The sequence below is a fragment of the Callorhinus ursinus genome, unplaced genomic scaffold, assembly GCF_003265705.2.
Source record: "Callorhinus ursinus isolate GAN/ISIS: 27379988/994484 unplaced genomic scaffold, GSC_fseal_2.0 scaffold8, whole genome shotgun sequence".
Classification (NCBI taxonomy): Eukaryota; Metazoa; Chordata; class Mammalia; order Carnivora; family Otariidae; genus Callorhinus; species Callorhinus ursinus.
The window spans coordinates 32,701,525-32,725,808 of record NW_027397070.1 but is presented as its reverse complement, the minus strand read 5'-3'; the positions used below and the strand labels follow the sequence as shown (position 1 = coordinate 32,725,808).

At 43.2% G+C, this 24,284-nt stretch overlaps 1 protein-coding gene and 1 pseudogene across 3 annotated transcripts; both read right to left on the bottom strand.

Annotated features, from left to right (window-relative positions):
• Window positions 1–5,761: 5,761 nt before the first annotated feature.
• On the bottom strand, window positions 5,762–15,810 carry DACT1 (dishevelled binding antagonist of beta catenin 1). 3 transcript variants are annotated; one of them, XM_025870507.2, is made up of 4 exons: window positions 15,138–15,810; window positions 12,662–12,794; window positions 11,755–11,910; window positions 5,762–8,838 (listed from the first exon to the last, which is right to left on the bottom strand). In XM_025870507.2, exons 1-4 carry the CDS (start codon window positions 15,480–15,482, stop codon window positions 6,935–6,937), a joined length of 2,538 nt encoding a protein of 845 aa, XP_025726292.1. In that variant the 5' UTR covers window positions 15,483–15,810; the 3' UTR covers window positions 5,762–6,934. The 3 variants fall into 3 exon arrangements, with proteins under 3 accessions (XP_025726292.1, XP_025726293.1, XP_073751388.1); XM_025870508.2 differs by having other exon boundaries at window positions 5,762–8,727; XM_073895287.1 differs by lacking the exon at window positions 11,755–11,910 and having other exon boundaries at window positions 5,762–8,727.
• A 6,354-nt stretch (window positions 15,811–22,164) lies between these two features.
• LOC112822767 (cytochrome c oxidase subunit 6A1, mitochondrial pseudogene) lies at window positions 22,165–22,705 on the bottom strand (annotated as a pseudogene).
• Between the last annotated feature and the right edge of the window lie 1,579 nt (window positions 22,706–24,284).

Genomic DNA, 24,284 nt, shown 5'->3' with positions numbered 1-24,284 from the left:
ACATCAACATTCTCCTAAGGATTTAAAAAAAACTCAGAATGAACCCGTACAATATTACATTGACAATGTTCAGGATACAATCTGAAATTACTTGACAACCAAAGAAACGGGAAAATGTGACCAATTCTTAAGGGAAAAACAATCAATAGATGACAACCTCAAGATCACCTAAATGGTAGGTGAAAAGACTTTATTTTTTTTTAAAGATTTTATTTATTTATTTGTCAGAGAGAGAGCACAAGCAAGGGGAGCAGCAAGCAGAGGGAGAAGCAGGCCTCCCGCTGAGCAAGGACCTTGATGCTGGCTAGATCCCAGGACCCCGGGATCATGACCTGAGCCAAAGGCAGATGCTTAACTAACTGAGACACCCAGGCGTCCCACTATCAAAGACTTTAAAGGAGGTACTATAAGTATGCTCCATGAGGTAAAGGAAAACATATTTGAAATGAATGAAAAGAGAAATCTCAGTAAAGAAACTGAAAACAACAACTACAAAACACACCCATTTGGAAACTTTAGGATTGAAAAATACATTATCTAAATTAAAAAAAAAAAAACTTTTTTTCACTGTATGGGTCCAACAGCAGAATGCAGATAACAAAGGACAATGAAGCTAGATCAATAGTAATCATCCAAACTGAAGAACAAAGAGAAAAGATTGGAAAAAATGAACAACAGTTTCCAGACTTTAGGACAGTATCAAAAAAGCCTAGCATTAGAATTCTACAAAACTATCACTAAAACAAAGAAATGAAGTTAACATGGTGCACAGCTCAAGGTTAATACGCAATATCAATTGTATACTTTTATTCTACCAGCAATTGGAAAATAAAATTTACAAAATTTCTACTTATAGTATCACCAAAAATCATAAAATACATAGGAATAAATCTAGCAAAAGAGGACTAAGACCTCTACACTAAAAACTATAAAATATTGCTGAAGAAAATTAAAGAAGACCTAAATAAGTGGAAAGATATAGCATAGTCATGTATTAAAAACTCATTATTTTTAAAATGGCAATAGCTCTAGTACAAACTATATTCCATGTGATACCAATAAAATTTCAGCAGGTTTTTGTTTTGTTTTGTAGAAGTTGACAATCTGATTCCAAAATTTATATGATAATGCAAAAGATCTAGACTAATCAAAGGAATTAAGAAGGAGAAAGAGAAAGGGGCACCTGGGTGGCTCAGTTAAGCATCTGACTTCAGCTAAGGTCCTGATCTCTGGGTCCTGGGATCTGCCCATAAGCCCTGCTCAGCAGGGAGTCTGCTTCCCCTCATCTTCTCCCTCTGCCCCTCTCCCTACTCATGCTCTCTCTCTCTCTCTGTCAAATAAATAAATAAAATCTTTTTTAAAAAAAAAAGAGAGAGAGAAAGAGAAAAACAAAGTTGGAAGACTTGCCCTACCTGATCTCAATACCATAAAGCTACAAAAATCAAGACAGTTTGGTATTGGTTAAAAAAAATAGGCATATAGATAAATGAATCAACAGAATCCAGAAATAGGTACATACATGTGTCGTGTGTGTGTGTGTGTGTATACAATGGTGCCAATTCAGAAGGGAAAATCATTTCAACAAATAGTTATAGACCAATTGAATATCTGTGTGCAAAAATTGAACATCTATTTTTACTTCACATCACACACAAAAATTAATTCAAAAGAAGGTCATTGGCCTATATGTAAATCTAAAATCATAAAACTTCTAGAAGAAAACACAGAAAAAAATCTTTACAACTTTGGATTAAGCAAGGTTTCTTAGATGGGACACCAAAACCCAAACCATAAGAGAAAAAATAAAGAATTGGACTTGATACAAATTTAAAACTTTTGTTTTTCATAAGGCACCATTAAGAAAGTGAAAAGGCAAGGGGTGCCTGGCTCAGCTGGTTGAGTGTCTGACTCTTGGTTTCAGCTCAAGTTGTGATCTCTCATTCATGGATGGTGAGATCGAGTCTGCACTGAACTCGATCTCAAGGCAGATCTCTCCCTCTGACCCTCCCCTGACAGTCACGTGCACATGCTCTCTCAAATAAATAAATAAATCTTTTAAAAGGAAAAAAGAAAGTGAAAGTCAAGCCACAGACTGGGAGAAAATATTGACAACATATATCAAAGGACTTTTACATGGTATTTATAAACTCTTACAACTCAATAATATGAAGCCCAACAACCCAATTTTTTAAATGGACAAACTATTTGAGCAGACAACTAATCAAAGAAAATATACAGATGGCCAATAAGCACATGAAAAAGATACTCAACATCATTAGTTATCAGGAAAATTCAAATTAAAACCACAGTGAGATATCATTACATATCCATTAGAGTGGCTAAAATGAAAAAGACTGAGCATGCCAAATGATAGCAAGGATATGGAGTAGCCAAAATTCTCATACATTCCTGGTAGGAATGTAAAACGGTATAATTAGTTTGGAAAATATCTTTGTAATTTCTTAAAAAGTTAAACATATACCTACCACAAGACCAAGACCAAGGCATTCCACTCTGGGCATCTAGCTATAAGAAACAAAGACATCTGTCCCCACAAAGACCTGTATATGAATGTTCTTCACAGCTTTATTTATAATAGCCCCAAACTGGAAATAACCCAAATGTCCATCAACAAGTAAATAGGATAAACAAACTGTTACATATCTACACAAAGGAATACAACTCAGTAATAAAAAAGGAATGAACTTATTGAGACAGGACATAGCATGTTAACATCTAAAAATCATGATGTGGAATGAAAAATTTGGGCAAAAAAGAGTATAATACAAAGTAATCTATACTGACAGGAAGCTACTCAGTGGTTGCCTGGGGAAAAGTGGAGGGAGAGATGGATTACCAAAGGTATCAAAGAAACTTTTGAGACTGATGGAAATGTTATATTGATTGTGGGGTTTACATGGGTATATACATATGTCAGAACTGTTCACCTTGTGCAGTTCAAATATGTGCATTTTACTGGACTTCAATTGCATCTCAATAAAATAATACCAAAAATAAGAGAGGGAAGGGAGAATCCAACTTATTGACAAAGGCAACAAGCAGTTCTATGCTTCAAAGCCATATGGTGAACTGGATAACCTGTCTCACTATAAAACAGAAATGATTGGTAAACTATTAACAAACATCCTCTTAAGTGTGTTTTGACTTCATTAGAAAGAAAGACACACAACTTTGGTCTACCCTTAAAGAGTAGGGGAAGAGATTGCTGGTCCCTTAAGCAAGCGGCTTTGGTTTAGACAAGCACTCACGGACAAGAACCTGGCTTGGATTTGGGACTGAGGGTAGGACTTAGGACTGAGACTTCCCCAAATTCCTGAAGCAGTAAAGGACTACACCCTCGGTAAAAGGTTGGTCCAAGAAAACATTCCACTTGCTAGCCCAGGAAAAAATAAGGAAGCTTTCCTGCCTTGGGAAAGGTCTCCTCTGAGATCAAGTCCCCACATCAGGCTCCCTGCTCAGTGGGGAGTCTGCTTCTCCCCCTGCAGCTCCCTCAGCTTGTGCTCTCTCTCTGATAAACAAGTAAAAATTTTTTAAAGACATATGAGTAGTAAAAGACTAACATTTTGAAGAACTGAGTTGTCTGAGAGTTCTTGCTAAAAAGATGTCTTACTTAAAAAAAGAAAAAAGATGTCTTACCTTTATAAGCCATGGGGAAATCACCTGCTATGTTCCAAAGTTAAAAGCCTTCTCAGACTTAAGAGGCATACAGAGTATAGGAAAAGAAAATTTCCAAGACGAAATTTAAAAAATGGTTAAAGAATTTTTGTTGCATTGAAATTTAGCATCTGAAAAATTCATTATAATTGAGTACATTTCAGAGTAAATATAATTATGAGACTGGGCTGATTCTAGTTTCAACAAAATTTGTCCTCCCATTGGCCAAATTTGGGACATGTTGAGCATCAAAAACAAACAATAATTATTATTATAAGATATCAAATGAACAAAAATCCATGAGTCCATTATGATATTCCAAAAAGAAAAAGGGGTATTATTAACAATAGCCAAATTATGGAGACAGCTCAAATGTCCAAAGACTAATGAATGGATAAAGATATGGTATACATACATACAAAATGGGATATTACTCAAGTAATATTATTTGAATATTGCTTAAAAAAATCTTGCCATTTCCAACAACGTGGATGGAGCTACAGTGTATTATGCTAGTGTAATAAGTCAGAGAAAGACAAATACCATATGATCTCCCTCATTTGTGGAATTTAAGAAGTAAAACAGCTGAACATATGGGAAGGGGGAAAAGAAAAAAACGAGAGGGAAACAAACCATAAGAGACTCTTAAAAAAAAAGAGAGAGAGAGAGAGACTCAATATAAGAGAACAAACTGAGGGTTCATGGAGGGAGGTGGGTGGGGGATGAGCTAGGTGGGTAATGGGTATTAAAGGGGACACTTGTGATGAGCACTGGCTGTTGTATGTGATGAATCACTGAATTCTACTCCAGAAACCAATATTGCACTGTATGTTAACAAACTAAAATTTAAATTAAAAAAAGAAAAAGGGGAAAAAATAGGGAAAGCCCCTTTTTTGTAGAATGTATAAGGAAAGATATTTAGAAAACCACCACTTTGAATCCCCAAGGCAATAACTGGTTCACGCAAGGATCAGCAGTGTAAGCTAAAGCCATTAAGCAGAAGGTTGTGAAGAATATCCACACAATATTGAAGAATCACCCACAAATAATAACCATTTGCAAAGAGAAAAAAACCTTTATAGCGGATAAATCTCTGCTCACCCACTTAACCAAGGAATCACTCTTAAATTCAGTAACAGTAGGGCAACCTGATATTACGTTTCTTAACGTGAAGCAATAAAGATACACAAGATCACTAGCGAAATCTTCTTGCCAAGAATGTTTAACCTGAATCCAATCAAGCCTTACACGGTTTACTGGAAATAGAACTAGGCATTAAAAGACAAGCATAAGGAACCAAATCCAGAATGTGGGCCCTTCTATAACTATGACTTTAAAAACCCAATGTCATTTTTAAGAAATGTGGAGAGACTATTCTAAACTAAAAAGACAAAAGATCTACAACCAAATGCCACATACTCACTGAAACCTGGCAAGAAAAAGGGAGGAAACTGCTGTTAAAAATTCTGAAACCAATTGGAAAATCTGAATAGAGATTAAATATTTGATGATATTCAGAATTATTGTCAGTTTTCCTTAGGTGTGATCATGATGTTGTAGTTATATACACAGGAATTTCCTTGTTCTTGGGAAATACATGCTTAAGTTTTTAGAGATGAAATACCATGATGCCTGAAATTTACTTTGAGTACAGCCATGTGGTGGAAAGAGGGAAGATTGCCAAAATCTGTCTTTAACCTTCAAAACCAGCAATATGGCTTAACCTAATATATACGTAAAGAGAGTTAAAGCAAGTGTTAGCAATTGCTAGCAAATGTAAAATCTGGGTGTTTACTGTACTATCATTTCAACTTTTCCATATCAGAAATTTTTTATACTGAAAAGTTGGGGGAGGGGGAAGACTTCTCAGAAATATTTTCCTTAGAAGACACCTACCAAATTTACCTTAAATTTTAAAGAAATACCTTAACTATTCTAAAGAAGTGGTTTGCTTTTCCTATTTGTTCACTCACCATCCATTCGAAGCCTACAGCTAAAACCTGCTTTAATTATTGCAAATATTCTAATGCTTACAATAGAAATCCCAAAATAATCAGCACAAGATTTATATGTGTAGCTGGTTTTATACCCAAACAACAAAGTTAACAGCAGTAAAACAAATTGTTTATTACAGCATAAAATGCGTTATATTAAATTTACACAATGATATATAAAAACACATACTGTTTATATCATACAGTAATTTAACATCCATAGAAATATCAAAACAAATACTACTCATGCACAAAACATGCATATATTGGTACAAAAAACCATTTTACACAATACTGTTTATGAAAACAAAAAAAAATTTTTTTAAAGCCCTTCCAGACAGGGTCAGTGGTCCAATCTGGACTGGATTGCACTAAAATGTTCGGGCCAATACTTAGGTGGCACAGTGCTCAGTGAGCAATTCTGGGCTTGGAGTCATACCCAGGGGTTATTCAATTAGTGAATTTCTCAGTACCCAAGGACCAAAATTTTATCACAAAGGCAAGTCCTTCCAGAAAGAAATGGTTGGATCTGCTGCAAATCAGGGAGGAGGAGAAAGGCATCAAAATGTTGGCTAATCGGCCCTATAAAAGGGTTACTGTAACCAGGGCCTAGGCACCAAGTGTGGCGAAAGTTTTAGTGAATCCTTTTAAGGTTATTACCAGCCTCCCTATCCAGGTCACCAGCTCTGGAGTTAGGGTCTGGTCTTCAAGTTCGGAGTCCAGTAAACCAAACAGTTCTGAGAAGAAAATAGAATGGGGGGTACATCTAAGAAAGGGAGACTATATAAAAAATTACAGAAAACAATGACTGTCCATCGTACCTACTTCACACAATTGTATGTGATGCCCCTCAACAGGAAAACCCTGGTGGAGACACTGCCCGAGAGAATCAAGAAGCAAACGTATGTCCTAAATTCCATCCACCTGACCTTCAGATCAAAAGGTCCCATCCCAATAAGATGTGAACATCGAAACCTGTGCCTTCAGAGATGCTCGGAGAACTTCCGATAAAAATCACCTGATACCACAAAATTCATTCACTATCACCACCATTAAAAACCCAGTATTTACTCCTAGCCAGCAAAACATTCTTTACCTTCTGTTAAAGGCACTAGCGTCCCTACAGGATGAAGACGACACAATTTACCTCCGGTTTATCTCAACAAAAGGAGAGCATTCCGTGAAATTGTCACACAAAAAATAAGACGCCACCTTTTCCGCTAGAAAACTAGAAAACACCCCACCCTCCCCACCAGTGGTGTTCCTCAGACGGTCGTCATGAGTTTCAGCGAGCCGGACCGAAAGCGGAGGATTTTCTTCTTGAGGTTATGCGAAGCCTTAATTTTGACAAAGGTTTTCGTGGGGTTGCTGTGGAGGACTGGGGCTGTGACTGCCTGGATGGGAAGAGTCTGGACAAACTGGGACCAGATCAAGCCCCCGCTTTCTTCGGAGTCACTGGAGCTCGTGCTGTCGCCTGCAAACTCACCCTCGCTCACGCTGGACTCGCTGTCCCCGAAGCAGTTGGTGGTGTAATTGCTGCGCTCGTCCTCGCTGGTGTCCAGCACGGTGGAGTGGAAGAGCGACTCGCACTCGGCCGAGTACTCTGAGTCGCTGGCCACGTATGCGTAGGGGCTGGCGTAGGGCAGTGGCACGGCAGCGGGGTACAGCCCCACGTGCTCGCGCCGGCCGCGCCGCGACCTCCGCAGGGCCTCTTCCAGGGAGACCTCGGCGGCCGAGCGCCAGCGCCGCGAGTCGGTTCGCTTGTGCTTGGGCTTGGCCACCAGCGCCTCCCGGCCGTGGCCGTGCGCCCTGCCCCCGGCCCTATGGCCGGCACCGGGCGGCCGGCTGGGGAGACCGGCGTCCGGCTGGCCGCCCCCGCCCTTCCTCCCCCGGGACGAGGCCTTCCTGAGTTTCTTATTTGTATCCGCGTCGTCGGGGAACCGGCACTTCTTGCCGGCCGCGCGGTTCTTCTCCCTCACGGGGGGCAGCGCGCTGTCGGGCCCGTGGAGGGCCAGGGCGCCCCGGTGCTTCGGGGCCGAGCCCCGCGGGGCGGCCGCCGTCCGGGCGCCACGGTGGGGCCGGCCGCCCGCGGCCTGCGGGCCGGGGACCGACGGCGCCTTCGCCGGGGGCCCTTCCTCCAGGCTCTGAGAAGAGGAGCCCTCGCTCTTGAAATCCAGGGCCGGCCGCTCTTCCACGGAGAAAGCGGAAGACAGCAGCGCAGCCGGGGCAGGAGGGGGCGCTGCTGGAGGGGCAGGCGGCAGGCCGCTTTTCGGTGACAGCTTTTTCAGTGGCTGGACGACTTTGTTCTCTTGCGGCGGCGCGGGGCCCCTCCCGGGGCTCTCCTTTGGGGAGGCGGCTAGGACCTGAATGCCGTCTTTGGGGGACTCCCCGGTCACAGCGGTGGGACACCGAGCGTGTTCCTGGGAGGCGGGCTTGGTATTTTTGGGCAGATGCTTACTTGGAAGTTCAGTGGCAGCGCCTGGAGAGCAGCCCTCTGGTGGGGACAACCTCTTGCTTTCCACTTGTTCTGCCTTTGATTCTTTTGACCACTGCTTCGGTGGGGAGAACGTCCCATTGTCCAAAGAGGGGATTCCGCCAGAGGGCAAAAGCACCTGTTTAGAATTCTTAAGGTTCCCGCCGTTGCCCTGTGAGACACCCCCAGTCACTCTGACACAGACGCTCCCATTCCTCAGAAGCCCCTTCGTGGGGTCAGCATTCACACTGGTTCTTGGTTTGTTGGTCCTTACAGGGTGTGTTTTTTTCTGGACCAGGCTCAGAATGTAGCCATCCATTTTCTTACTGGATGAAGGATGGGGAGCAGACCACAAACTGCTTGGAGCTGGTAAGGAAGTGTCTGTCTTGATGGCGTCCAGCTCAGATCCCACACAAATGTCACTGGCATGGTTACCAAGCCTCTCCTCTTCCCTCAGAGGGTTGCCCGTCAGGCAAAGGAGAAACATTGGGCTCTGCACCGCCACGGCATGAAGTGGACTGGGATAGCGATACACATCGTTCCCGTTTTTAGACACCAGATCACACTGGTACTTGGGATTCACATCTGCAATGATACCAAGGGAATTAAATTGTGATGTGGATTGGGAATGACAAACTGCCCCTGAGGCCTGGTCTTCACAGTGGCCTTCTTTATATTCCAACCATCCTATGAGATCTGAAAGACATTTAAAGGTACACTCTGAAGAAATGAATTGGTCAGCGCCAGCTTGACTCAGGCCAGTTTCTATGAAAACGAATTCAGAGATAGAGAATGCTAAAGAATCCACAACTATTCCTAGAAGCTACTATACTCTTTTACATACAGTCCATACTACTGGATAAGGGAAGAAATGTGTAACAAGAAATATATCCTCTGAAGGAAAAGTATTCAGCCGTTAAAAATACTTTTACACTGCTGAATAATATGGGGAAAATCCTTTAAAGTTTAGTGAAAATCATGATATAATACCAGACTATGATTATAATTTTATTGGCTGTATATATGCAAAGAGAAAAGTCTTAGATGAAGCACACCAAGATGCCAGTGGTAGCACTGCAGTGTAGAAAGCAAGGGAGATTTACTTCATTTCCTATTTTCTAAATTTTCAGTAAGTATGCACTGCATTTGTAACTAGGAAAAAAACATTTTTGAATCATTCTTTCTCTGGGCTACTCTACCCTCCATATTCTATTCCTGGTTTCCTTTTGAAATACTGCAGATAAACTACTTTCTGAGAGCTTTCTCCTCATTTTCTATTTTTTTTAGACCTACTACTTAATGACATATGTTTGGTATAATTGTCAACTGGAAATTCAAAGAAACTGATCAAATTTCAATGGAGACTAACCAAATATAAATAATAATCACCTTATACTTTCAATAATGACACTAAAAAATAAAACTATTTTTAAATAGGAAGGGATTCTTGATAAGGTTTTAGAAGACTGAGTTGTAGTATTAATGAATAAATTTTCCACATCTCAAAAATGTAGATGCCAAAACACAATGAAATCAAGCTTTCTTGCTTAATTAAATGATTTTGATGTCTTACCTTGGTGACTATTATAAATAGCAAGTGCCTTTAATGAACTTCAGCTAAGGAAAATCAAAGTTTTTATCACTAATATATCCCGTATTATATTTACTCACTCAAATATTAAAAACCTACTATGTGCCAGAGTCTATGTAAATTGCTTAATTTAAGGGAAAGCTCCATGACCTTCAATAATAATTAGCAGTCCTGGGGAAAAATACATTTTAGACCCAGAAATGCTATGATTCATTTGTAAAGAAAAGATTATTATAAAGTAAAAGTGCTGTGTCCTTACCCCCTCCACCTCCACTCCTAATAAATAGCTAATTGTAAGAAAGGGAAACCTTTCTACCTAATATCGTTGCCCATCCCTCTTCCTCCACTACTCTATCTTCGCCCTACATTTAAGCACTGCCCTACATTTACCTACACTTTACCATTCTGTCCCTGTTCCCTATTTAGAGTTAAGGAACAAGACAGACCTCTCAGTCCCCAAGGCCCAGTACAACTGTCTCAATTATGTGAAGATGTGGCATTTGGGAGATCAAGGGTCTGTCTTCAAGGAAAACCTATACCAAAGCGCCTTTGATGGGTTTTAAAGTTTCCCTCTGAAACCAGATCTGCAGAGTGAAGGGGAGCAATTACCAATGAACTTGAGGCCTGGACACTCTAGATAACACAGATTTGTGCTTCCCCAAATGATTGCTGCTGACAGCACACAGTACAAACACAAAGAAACCAGTCAGTCAGCGGCCTCAGTTGTGTGGCATTACGTTTGCATTGCTCAGATCTCAAAAATTCAGCCTTTCCACCAAAGTGGAGGACACAGACCAACCAAGAGTGCAATGACTTGTGCACCTACAGCTCCTCTCCATGTTTTCTCTGTTCTGAGGAACCACAATAAAGCAGAACTATGCAAGGAGTCCCAAGTTTCAGCAACAACTCTGCCATTCAGCAAATGAGGAGCCTCTGACGAACTGTTTTTATAAAACCAAATTCCTCCTCTGTTCAGTGAGAAGGTCGAACACAGCGATTTCTGAATTCTCTAGGTGTGGTGGAAAAAACCTGGACCTGGCAGTTAGTCCCGAGTGTGAATCCTGCCTCTGCCACCCACTAGCTATATAACCTTAAACAATTAACCTAACCTCACTGGACCTCATTTTTCTGAGACATAAAATGGAGCTAACAATACCTGCACACCCTGTAGAACTATTGGGAGGATTCAAAGGAGCTAAATGTATGCAGAGCATTCGGTACAGTGTGTGACATACAGTGGAAATGCAGAAACTCTTCCAATACCAACAACAGCATGACTCTCTCTGGAGGTCACTGCAAGGATAACCCAAAATGGGGAACAGTGGCACATGGCCCAGGGGAATCTCACCCCACCCACCTGCTAGAAGAAAAGACAGCTCGCCATTCTGGAGAACCTGGAGAGGCCACTGCTCCCTGAAGTGCCAATCAGTCTGACAGATATATTTAACTTAGTTTAAGTTTGAGCTTTAAATGATTAAAAGAAGAAAAAAAACAGATCCAACATGGATTTTAAGAGAAAATGAAAACAAGTTAAACTAATGGCAAAGGCTCACAAACAGAGCCCAAGATCTGTAATATTGGAACAGGATTTCTAAAGATAAGCTATCTTGCCACCATCAGCTAACTGGTCCTCAAAGAGGACTTGAATAGTGGTCATCGTGGTTCTAGATCAACTATGTCATGAAATGTAACACGTTGATGAAATTCTCTGACCTTCTGTTTTTCTATCAATAGAAGGGGTTGAAGCTAGATAATCTTTAAGGGCCTTTGACCCCTTCCAATTAAAAATGTCTATCAAGGGGCGCCGGGGTGGCTCAGTCGTTAAGCGTCTGCCTTGGGCTCAGGTCATGATCCCAGGGTCCTGGGATCGAGCCCCGCATCGGGCTCCCTGCCCGGCGGGAAGCCTGCTTCTCCCTCTCCCACTCCCCCTGCTTGTGTTCCCTCGCTCGCTGTGTCTCTCTCTGTCAAATTAATAAATAAAATCTTTTAAAAAAATGTCTATCAATTCTAAAAAGTCTTACCTGCAGATTTGGGGCAACCATCGGAGATCGTCAAGGTTGCCTCCAAGGGGCTGCAAAAGCAGGTACTGGAATGACAACTGGATAAACACTCACTGAAGACCGAGTTAGAGGAATTGGAAAGGGATCCTGAAGCCCCATCACTCAGCTCATAAAACCCTACAAATAAAAACACCGTTTGGAACTAAGATCATGTCAAGCAATAGTACACATTTGTGCTTAAAAGGAAAAGGGTTAATCAACTAGGAAAGGTAGGAAAGGGAGGTTTTGGTGGGGGGGTCAATTTTGGTTCACTGGATTTAGCATTGTGACTGTATGGTTTTATTTCAAGCGATTCTGAGGAAAAGGCAAAGAGCCCGTATCTATGGATACATTTCAAAGTTACTCTCACCCTCAAATCGACTGTCCTCCTTGACCCCACCTTTAAAGATGTGCAAGGAAAGAGACTTAGATCTGTCAAAGCCTCAACTTTATCATGAATGTCTCAGAAGGAATAATTTGAAGAAAAAAACAAATCTATTTAAGGAGCCAAATGGCTTAAAAGGAAAAAAAAAAAAACTTTTGAAGTGGTCTCAGGAAGTTGAAGTGTGACTAATTTTCTAGCCCAGTTCTGACTTTCTCAAGTTTCAAAGGAGGACTGCTCTTCCAGAAATTTGAATAGAAGCTTTTATTTTTGAACTCAGGAGACTCCAGTCAGATCAATCTCATTATTAAAAATTTTGTCATCTGGTTTTATTTCCCTCTCATACAACTGAATGGCAGACTGCTTTTTTTTTTTTTTTTTTTTTTTTTTAATTCTCTCTGCCCCAGAAACAAACTCCATTGCCATTTGCAGGTCTGGGAATGCTAAACCCAGGGGCCTGAAGTAGAACTTGAGTGCAGAATTCTATCCTTGTGCTCACACACTCACCTGAGCTGGGCCGACTGTCTGTCTCCAGGTGCTCTTCAGATGTCTTTTCTACATCTAGTCTCAGGTCACTTATCTGCTTGTCAAGTTCTTGCAACTGATTCAACAAACCAGCATCTCTTCTCCTCAAACAATTCTGATTAGGAAGAAACACAGAAAGGAAAAATGAACACATTTTTGGTCACAAAGAACCATTCAGATTACCATTTGAAGAGTTCACTAAATCTTCCAAAACCAAAATTTTACTGGATGACCTGAAATTTAAAACAAAAAAAAAAACTTCAAGAATATGTCCTACGTTTCATTTTACTTTCTTAGATTTTGTGGTACTTGCTTTTTGTATAAACAAATATATACAAACTCGCTTTTTATAGGTAAGGACAAGAAAAGGAGATTTTTTAAAAATATTTTTAAAAAGATTTTATTTATTTGACAGAGAGACAGCGAGAGAGGAAACACAAGCAGGGGGAGTGGGAGAGGGAGAAGCAGGCTTCCCACCGAGCAGGGAGCCCGATGTGGGGCCCAATGTGGGGCCTGATGTGGGGCTCGATCCCAGGACCCCGGGATCATGACCTGAGCCAAAGGCAGATGCTTAAGGACTGAGCCACCCAGGCGCCCCAGAAAAGGAGATTTTTTTTTTAACCCTCTGCGTACAACCAATTTTTTACAAAACCATACTTCACAGTAGACTCTTTAATTTGAACTCAGGGTGTAAGATATTTCCTACAATATACTATACTCTTACTTAGGTGAGATTTTCTGGCCAAATGTCCCACAGAGTTTTGTTTTCTATTAGTTGCTTTGTGGGGTTTAATCAGTCTTAGGGCCTTTGAAAGTGAGAAACTAATACTAATAGCCAGTGCCAAGTATAATGTGAGCTGGCAAAATCCAAAACCCTCAAGGGAAGGTCCATCAAGATTTGAATTCAACTCGGGTTTCCAAAGGTGACAGATCTGTAGTGCTAACTCACACCGCCACCTAGTGCTTCCTACTGCTGGGAAAGCAAAAGAACTAAAAAGGCATCTGGTTCAAATCATGAATGCCAAGTCTACAAATGAAAAGAGTACCACAAACACTGACTGGACTGAAATTCTCCTGACATGCTGCCTTGCTCCCCTCCAGGGAACAACAGGAATGTGCCACTCACAATCTTGAAACTCGTGAAGAGAAAAAGGTGCTATCATACAAGACAATGCATAAAATGTCAATGACCAGGCATAACCGGCAAGAATTGACTCAGATCCATGTTACACACGAATCTGGTTTGGTACCAAAAAAAAAACAGTAAAAAGCCAAAAAAGGTAGTGCACAAACCAGGATACAGCTTTAAAAAAATAGATGCACAGGAATATTATTCCTCCTGTCTGACCTTTGATTTAAAAAGCTTGTAGACAAAACCATATATGCATGTTTGCTAGAATGAGTTTCTTCAGGAAAAATGAACCAAAGTAAAAGCCCTTTGATGCTGGAGAGAAAGAGGGAGAGAGGAGAGAGAAAAATTATCTGAAAAGAGATAATACAAGAAACCCCTTGACAAATAACCACATGGCATCACCTGTGTTCACTATTGTAGGAGGGACATTATCTAGCATGTGTCTAGTTTCAGACAGTTATCACATGGTCAGAAAAAGATTTTTTCCTCTCTGTTTTCAAAACTACATTTTTGAGGTCACAATAACAAAGCTGCCGCCATTATTCTGAGGCGGGGTCAAAAGCTGTTCATCAATACATTAAGCGCCAAAGTTCTTTTTCTTCCCCATTAATGCAGATGGCATAGAATGACTGAGACACTGACGGAAATCCAGTAAGATAAATGCTGCCTAAGAGCAGGTTCTCTCTCCTCCCACCTCCACCACCGGTCACATAAAATATGAGAGGACGGGGCACTCTCTCCAGCCAAATTTCTATCATTTGCGTGTTTTAGCTGCCTCATACAAAGGGCTTCTATTTGAAATCAAGCAGCAGCCCAGGCAAAAGCCGGCAGGCCGAGAGCCCTGGGAGGGGCAGGGCTCCCTACGTGCGCTTCCGCGTAATCGTAAAATTCAGCATTGGACAGTTAAGCTCGCCACAAGCCCCCTCCTCGGCTTTTGTCCCCTCTCGGCGGGAGGACACGAAGCTCAGAGCTCCAAATGAAATGGTTATTTTAAAGGAGGGTTTGCAAACATTCGGGGAGGGGGCGTTGCATTCGTCCAACTAGAGAGGTTGAAGGTTACAACCAGGCGACTCCAAGAAACCCGAAGACAGCGCGAGGAGGGGAGCGCTGCCACCCCCTCCCGGTAATCCGCGCGAGGTCGCCAGCCCCTGTGACCACCCCCCTCACCTGACACAAAGCGGGCACACGCCCCACGCAGGAATGGGGACCCCTAACAGGGAGACTCCCCCCAGGCGGAGGCACCCTCGCGCCCACCCCCAGACCACCTGCCCGAATCCCAGCCCCTGTGCAGGGACAGCCGTGCCCCTACCTCCAGGCACGACCTACCAATTGCTTCCGCAGCAGCAAGATATTCTCCTCCAAGAACTTCTCCTCCAGGCGGCTGCGTTGCGCCGCCTCCGCCGGCAGCTCCCCAGCGCGGGGCGCAGCGACTCCCGAGCCCCCGGCGCCACGTAGGGCGCCCCGAACCAGCAGCTCCTGGCGCTGGCGCAGGTACTCCAGCTCTGCCAGCCCGGCCAGCGTGGCCTCCTGCCGCTCCCGGGTGCGCTGCCGCTCCGTGTCCGCCTCGCCCTTCTCCCGCCAGCGCCCCTCGGGCTCCCCCGCGCGCTGCTCGCCCCGGGCCGGCGCCTGCGACTCCAGCTCCCTCGCCGTCCCGGCCGCACTCGGCTTCATGGCCCCCACCCTCGCAGCGAGCACCCGTCACCGCAGCCGGGCCGCCCGGGCGGAGAAGCGGGCACTAGGGCTGCGGCCGAGGACTCATGCCGCCCTGAGACGGGGCACGGCGACGGGGCGAGAGCCAGAGGCGCTCAGGACCCGCTCGCGGCCGCGCGCTGCCGCCGTCCGGGCCGGGGCGGCGCCGTCCGCTGTCGCCGCGCGTCCCTCGCCGCGGCCCCGCAGCTGATAACGCCCTGCCCGGCGCTACGTCACGCGCGGCGGCCGGGCAAACCCCCGCCTGGCGCCCGCCTCCCCGCGCCGGCCCCTCCGCGCCGAGGCCCGCTCCCCCAGGCTTCCCCCTCTTCTGTCAGGGGCGCCGCTGGCGCTCAGCGCCGGCCTCCTCCGCGCTCGGCCCTCCCCGCTCCTCCCTCTCTCCTCCCCCGTTCTTCCCGCGGGCCTCCTCGCCCCCTTTTCGGGTTTACTGCACCCAATTTTTGCCTCGCTCCTTATTGGTTCTTTTGCCTCGCACAAAGCAAGGGGCGAGCGCCTCGAGTCCCAGCATCCTGTTACAGTCGGCCTCGCTGGCAGGGTCGCGAAGGGACGCAGCAGTTGGGCTCCCCAGAGAACTTTCTGAAACTCGACCGAGTTGCAGCACACAATCTTAACCCTTTCCCCCCACGTCCACTGTTCACATCCGCTCACACCGATTTAGGTTTCTTTCACCTTGCCAAGCAAGGTACTCAGAGTGTATGCAAAGACAATTTCTGTGGGTTTGGTTTCTTTGACTCCGCTTTGTGGAGGCAAGCAATACCAAAGCACAGTGCAATGTTGTTCTAAAACTGTCTCACTTTTAGTTCTGTGGTTGTTGTATGTACGCGTGTATGTATGTATGTATGTATGTATCGAAGGCATATAAAATTAGGCGAAAGGAATGTCGCTGTAAAGCAAGTCGTTGCATCAATTCTTTTACCAGACCCGGGTTTAATGCTGGCGCGTGCGCCTGCGCGCTTTGGTTTTTGTTTGAGTTTTTTATTGTTGTTATTTGCTATCTTGGGCAAACAAAAGAGCTCTGACTCTGAAACCAGACTGTCTGAATGTGAATTCTGTTCCAGCCTTGACTAGCTGTGCAAACAAGTTACTCCGCTTCTCTATGCCTCTCTTTCCCCAACGGTAAAATGGAGCCACTAGCAGACTCTGCCCGTTATAAGAATTATAGTAATATACGGTATATAATATGGCGGGGCGAGGGTGAGCGTTTTACAAAGTGGCAGGCACATAGATAGTCAGGATTATAGGAGTTGTGGCTTTTTGTTTTCTTCTAGAGGGACCTATAAACTTTTCCCCGAAGTGGCATTTGTGGCATGGTCACTTCTGCTTGGGACACTGGTCACAAGGAGTCTTGGTGGGATAGAGGTTTGGAAGTGCCACTAGCTGGCTTGTCTATGGAAAAGCACCAGATCTGTTTTAAAAATCAATACATCGAAGAGCCTCAGAAATTAAATCCAACAAGACACAATCTGCAGAAGTTCAGGCAAAGTGTTGTGTGAAGGAATGCATCCTCTATCATTATTTCAGACTCTTAGACCTTTGCCTGCTGCCCTTTCTACCCCGTGTGGTCTAGCCTTTCCTCCAAGATCAGTTCACTTCTCTCCTCTGAACTCCAGATAACTGTATGAATATCTGATTCTTACCAAATGCTATTTGTTTGGTTATTTATCTGGGTGTGTACACACATATCTATGTATGTAGGTGTTCATGTGTATTCTTCTCTCCAATTACCTTATAAACGTTCCTTGAAGGCAGAGACTGTTTTAATACCCTCTTTAGTATTACTGTACTCAAAACAGTGCCTTGCAAGCATTCACCTGATGATCTATAGAGACTCAAGAAAATGTAGGTTGGTTGTCAATTGTTTTTACATTAACATACTTTCTAACTAAATAATAGTACCCATTTAATCTCTGCAACAAGTAGAATCAACTCAGCATTTACTAAAACAAAAACAACAAAAACCAAATTCCCTTGCCATACTCCATTGACCTCCCCATTGCTGTCCCTCACAGACACAAAACAAACTGTAACAATCATGATTCATGATCAACAAGATTGTGTATTAGATCTAAAAACAGAATTATGTTCAAGTGTTCATCAGCATACAAAATCAATTCTATTCGGGTCACCTCTTCTTTATGCTTACTGTGTGCCAAACAATTCACTTAGTAACACAGGAACTAATTTTCCCCCATAACTTTAGTAAAGCACTGAAGGCACTGAAGAATATGACAGATCCCCTATAGTAAAGGCCACTCGCCCATGTCCTCTATCATTGTCTCATTCTATTTATTTCTAAGCAAGCCTCTTGCTTTCTAGCTCCGAATTAGATTGCTTCTGGCTTGGTAGAGTCTGTTATTGTGGCCTGGGTTATGTCACACATGGACAACTATATTTATAGAGTTGGAGGGGAGAAAAGCTGAAACATGTTTTACACACTACTAATAAATCTTGTTAAAGTGGACAGACAAATCACTATGTCTCCAAGTCTTCCCCACCCCCATCTCACCTCCCCTCCCCACCAAATGCCACTTGGAGCTGGCTCATTAGTCCAAAGCAAACCATTTGCCATAACAGCTTGTACATCTCCATGAGAAAGTGTTCCCAGCAAGTTTAAATATTAAAATTAATGTATTCAAATGGTTCCACCAGTAAAATGGTCACAAATAGGAAAAAAAGGTTATGCTTTCCAAAGTATCCATTACACATTAATAAATAATGCTGTTCATTCACATGCCAATTAAAACAAACTCGGGCTGTCAAGTGAAATTAGAAGCAAGGAGCTCAATGCTGTAATTGTAGGGTTTTTTGTTTGTTTGTTTGTTTTTTCAGGAAAACTCCCAATGTTGTCAGATTAAGTGTAACTAGTTGGGTTGCCCCTATTCTCTTCTTTACTCAACAGCCAAATTTTCTCCTCTCCCATCTAGTCCTGGCTTTCCTTTCTCCCCTTTGATTCTTTGTTTTGGTTGCAGGTATTCCGGAGGCAGTTGAAGGTAATCACCCACCGCTCATTGCTCCCTTCTGTTGCCAACAGGATCTCACTTCCCCCTACTGTTTTGATTTTTCTTTCTCTACTTTTTAAAGCAGGTGCTGGTGCTTCTTCCTCCACTGATGCTACTTTGTTATCTCCTTTCCAGTATTTGTTCAGCTCTAGTTAATTCTTCTGCTTCCACCCCCTCACTGAAGCCTCTGTTTCGGTTTCGCAGAAAAGCTGTTAATCTACACTCAGAAAGTGGTGGCACTAAAGATGGAGTGGATCTGCTGCCTGGAGAATCTGGAGAGTAAGATAAAGTTGCTAATGTGAAAAAAAAAGTCTTGACTGAATATATCTTAGTTGGGTAGTTTATGCTTCAGAGCATTTCCTGGGCAGAGCCAAGAAGAGTCCCTCAGATCACACAGTCTGACCCCTTGCCCTTGGGCAGAACAGCTCCCACCAGCCCCCCCACTAAAGTCTGAGTAGCAGTCTACAAATACCTCATCCAGCAGTGAACATTCTACTGCAGCCAGGCAAAGTAAGGAGCATCAGTTGCAAGTTTTGCTATAGAGAAAAGCAACAAAATGATGCCTTGCAGCTTTTATGGCCAAACACAAATGATGTAATTGGGAAAAGCTGTCTCCAAATAGGAGGGAAAAAAATAAAGGGCAATCCTTTGAGTTGGGGTGATGACCACCATTCGAGGGTCTGGGATCAAAGCTCCAGCCAGACATCAAAGCCCATTTGAGTCTAATGCCAAAAGAGCCACAGTGAATTAAACTTCATATATAAACTAATTATAGCTTGACTCCACAATCAGGCTTCAGTGAGCATATGGGGGAAAGAAAGCAGACATTGAAACAAAAGATCAAGAAAAAGGAAAGTTGGTAGCAAAACTGGGCAACATCATGGCCCTGACCACTTTTAAAAATCTTTTGAGGGCAGAGGGGAATAAGGGATTGGTGGTGGAACCAGCAAGGTTTTGACAATGCTCGTCTTGTTTGCAAGACTATGAAACAGCTCTTTCCACCCTCATTGACTCGTGCACAACCACACACTTTCTTATTCCTGGAAGAAAAGGTTATCTGTTAACTGTTTTAGCATTGTTATAAAGGTTTCCAGTCACCAGGTTTCTGTTGAAGAAGCCCTAGATGATTCCATGAATGGGGGTGAGTTCTTCAGGAAGCTCAGCTTCCTTATACAGCGCACCCTGAGTTCCAAACACGCACGCCAGGAGTGACTTGCATTCCCCTGGCCTCCATCACTGATGTCTCCACCAACCTCAGACTTCAGTCCCTTAGCTCTGCCATTTACAGACGGAAGGTGCCTCATACCAGGTGTGCAAATACCCTAGAACATACTCTGGTACTAATCCCACAAAACTACCTCATTCCCAGGCAAAATTGAAAACTGTTTCAGAGACAAGTGGTCACTTTAAACAATTGTATTTGGTAGATCTTGCACTTACTCTGCTTTGTTGGAACTGGTCCCTAAATATTTGAAATTCTCCATCTCATGAACTAGCAAACTATTACAAATCTAATTTGATAATCCACAGAACATATTCAATCATGTTTATTTGTAGATAAGCATTAGTGATTTCTTAAAATAATAATCTAATTATAACCTGAGTCTCTTGCATAAGAGAAGAAAACTTTAAAGCAGGCATTCCCATAAGATAAAAAAAATACGTACCATCATCGTTGCTTTGCACCTCTTTAAGTGACCATTCATTTATTCAACAGATAGGTATTGCCTTTCCAATACATGACAGGTACTGGGGAATACAGTGATGAACAAAGCTGACTTAATCCCTACCTTTATGAAGCTTATGGTCTAGGAGGGAAACTGGCACTAATTAAATAATTACATACATATATCTATGATACTTATATTCAAATATATATACATATTTCCATATATTGTTCTATACTTTAGAATATGTTTCCATATATATTTCTAAATACACAGATATTTCCAAAGTTATAAATAATTCCAAATTGTGAAACAACTATCACAATTTGCAAAATGATATTTTCAAAGCAGACATATGCTGATTATATCTAAAAAGTCATACTCAAGTCACAAAAAAATTATGACATTTATAAAAAATGATTTTTACTTTTTATTATCTTTTTAAAAAAATATTTACTCCCCTAAAAGCTACATTAAAAATGTCTATAGGGAGATACTTGCTGTATAGCAAAACCATTCAGTATTTTCATCTAAATATCATTCATTGGAAAGTAGCAGCTAGTATATATAATTAAATTTCAAGATCATGAATTATTTTAAAAATCTATTTCTCTTTTCCTCAGAACAATCTCAGAAAGGAGAAAGAGAAAGCATCACTCCAATCCATGGTACTATGAGCAATTTCCAGGATGGTTTCCTTATCATTTCTACACCAGCAAAGAGAGATGACCGAGGTGATGTTCTACAGTAGAGCTCTAGATCACTAACATGAAAGCAGAAGCTTTGGCTTTGGGACCGAGACAGTTGGGTCCAGTTCCTCCATTTCCTTTGCTCCATGAACCAAATAGGCTAGGCAGAAACTGAAACAGAACTCAAAACAAGCTCCCACGCTGAGTTCTGGGTGCGTGTTTCCTTCCAAGACCCACAAAGCCGCTTTAATTAAGATCCCTCAGGGGCCTAGGGATCCCTGTGGAAAAGTCCAGAATGCCACTATCACCCCGTGAGCCGTGAGCGGCTGAAAGCTCTCAATGTTGGCGGAGGCTTAGGCGGCCCCACGGGGAGACTGGTTCCTCTGATGCCCTTGCACATTTGTAGCGGCGTGTGTGAAGAGTCACACGTCCACTTCAAACAGAAAGTGGTCTCTGGGTATGTTTGGGCTAAGGGGAAGGCTGGGGGTTGAGAAGAGCCTCAGATTCAAAGAGAAGTCAGCTGGATGACAGGCAGTGGCCGTATGCGGCTCCAGCCCCCAGAGACTGAAGCGGCTGATAGGAGGGCCAGGGGCTCCATTTCCATCTCTCTCTGCACCTCAGGGGTCTCTCCCTCCAGAGCCAGGGTTCTTTGAAGTCAGGGAGGATGGTTTTGACAACAGATGGGACAATTCACTTGTGTTCAGCTTGGTTCGAGCAGATTGAATTCAGAGGGAGTTTTGCCTAATGACAAAGAAACTGACATTTTGTTACACTCCCCGCCCCCCACCCCTGCCCTATGGAGGAATTTGGTTGACCCTCTCTTGCCTTTAATAGAAGCTGTTTCCACAGGAGAAAGAATCTGATTCTAACGCAGCACTTACTGATGTGGTGAGAGTGTTTACAGCTGGGGTCAGGACAGCGTGGATTTGAACTCCAGCCACACCATGCTGTGATCCTGGGTAGTGTTCGCCATACGCTGGTATTGCTGACTTTGACCTCTCTCAGCCTTGTTTTTCTCATCTGTATAATGGGGCTTATACTTAACCTTAGAGAGGGGTTGTGAAATGTCTAGAAAGAAATGTCGGTTACCCCAAATGTCACACATGCGTGAGCACACCCACACACCCACACAGCATGGGCGTTGAAAGACGTCCCGATCAGATACAAATTATCATTAACTATTGCTTTGACAGTTTCCATATAGCGTTTTGAAGTTTTTCCTAAAGCATACATGTCCTGTTGCCTTCCCTTTGTTGGGGTCGGAGAGATGTTTTTCTTTTTTCTTTTTTTTTTTTTTTTTTTTTTTTGACCAATCTAAGTTATTTATTTAAGCCATCTCCTGCCATAAGAAAAGGGATGGAAGATCAGTATACTGGTCATCATTTGATACAAGTAAGGAAGGTGAGCTTAAGGTCCCATAGACTTCTGGTCCGTGTGCAGAGTCATGGTCCAAACCAGTGCTGTGGTCCCCACTGGGTGGTGGTCCAGGTTCTCTCTATTCATCTTCATAGCCGGTTGGAAGTGGATTCACGTGAGAGTTATGGAATAGAGGATGATTACCATCTCCCCAGGGAAAGGGCTTGGACCTGATGCGGAGATGGGGGTAGGCGACGAACTCGGGTCTCTCATGCTCTCCGTGACGCGACTTCAGAAAGACATTCAGCATGCTCACACCCACGCCAGGGAGCGCTACGAAGTAGGTGAGAGCCTTCCACATGCGAGCTGAGCCCTCCTCGCCGTGGGCGCCACTCGACATGGAACGCCCCAGCTGTGCCCCGGACCGACCTAGCAGCCCAGACAGCCGAGACGCAGACGCCGCCGCCATTTTCGACCTGGACCGGAGAGATGTTTTTCATGAACAACTAAATCTATTGTCACATAGATTAAAACTAATGGACCCTTTGGACCATCATTATATGTAGAAAACATGGAAGCGAAGAATGTGACTTCAAAAACTCAGAAGTACATTCTTGGCTTAATTAGTGTTGTCTCTCTTGTTCAATTAGATTTTAAACTCCTCAAGGGCAGGGCCAAATCCTACTTCATCTCTAACTCCCTCAGAACAAAGCTGGGGGCGCCTGGGTGGCTCAGTTGGTTAAGCGACTGCCTTCGGCTCAGGTCATGATCCTGGAGTCCCCGGATCGAGTCCCACATCAGGCTCCCTGCTCAGCAGGGAGTCTGCTTCTCCCTCTGACCCTCCTCCCTCTCGTGCTCTCTATCTCTCATTCTCTCTCTCTCAAATAAATAAATAAAATCTTTAAAACAAAAAAAGAACAAAGCTGGATATAAAGCAGATACTCACCAAATGCTTGTTTAATTCAATCGCCTTTCAAGGTAGATTGAGATGGAATCCCGTCTATGACACACCGAAAGGACCGACTTCGGAAAATTCTATAAATAGATACTCAGAAACAAACGAAAATTGGGTGATTTTCCTGTCTGTTCCACTTTCAGAAGCGTCTTTTGTAAGTTTGTGCCTTTTAGGAAAAAAAAATGAGGAAACAGGAAAAAGTGAAACAGTTCCATTTCTGAAAAGATAAGAATAAAGTCTGATAAAGACAAAAGGCATTTGAGATCGGTAGAGTTAAAACAAACTCAGATTGCCCAGCCTGTCTGAAGTTGACAAGAAACAGAGAATGACCCATGGGTCCATTCTGGAGCACAAAGCAGCTTAATCAGCATTTCATCAATGAGGTGGCACTGGGTAGCCCAGCCCGGCCAATTGGCAGAGTGTGAAGAGCTGGGTACTTTTATCTAGAGAGCACTCACTTCTACCTGAGCACACCTCTGTGTTGGCGGGTGCATGTGAGGAGGAGGAATGGAAGGGGTTATCAGTACTTTGGGATTCATACTTTCTCATTGCTTCCAGTAACGGAATTCCTATGAAGATTCTTGGGAAAATGGTTTTATTTTGTTTTGTCATTTATTCAAATTTACTCCTTTGAGATCAGGCGGAGCACCTCACAGAGTCCTAAGCACCAACTAGGAGTTTAATAAACATTGCTGAATTAAATAGGCGCAAGAGGAAGAAATCACTAACAAAATATTAAACACATGCCACGTCCACGGAGATGCTTTGGTGAGGGCTCTTCTGAGAGTGGTTTCTTTCCAAAGATGGGTGCGTGAGCCCACTTCTCTGAACAGAAAGATTTACATCAAACACTGTCAACCTGGAACTAATATAACACTGCATGTTAACTAGAATTAAAAACTTAAAAAAAAAAAGCCAACAACAACAACAAACTTCAAACCCCAAGCCCTTCTGTTTTACTGAACATGTACCTGACAGACCCAAATATACTCTGACTCACACTGGGCTCTTCCCAAGATTTTTCCAGGAAGCCGGGATCTTACCTTGCCAAGTGCTGCTGTAGCTGCAGCTGGCTGAGTCAGCACAAAGGGAGGGAAACC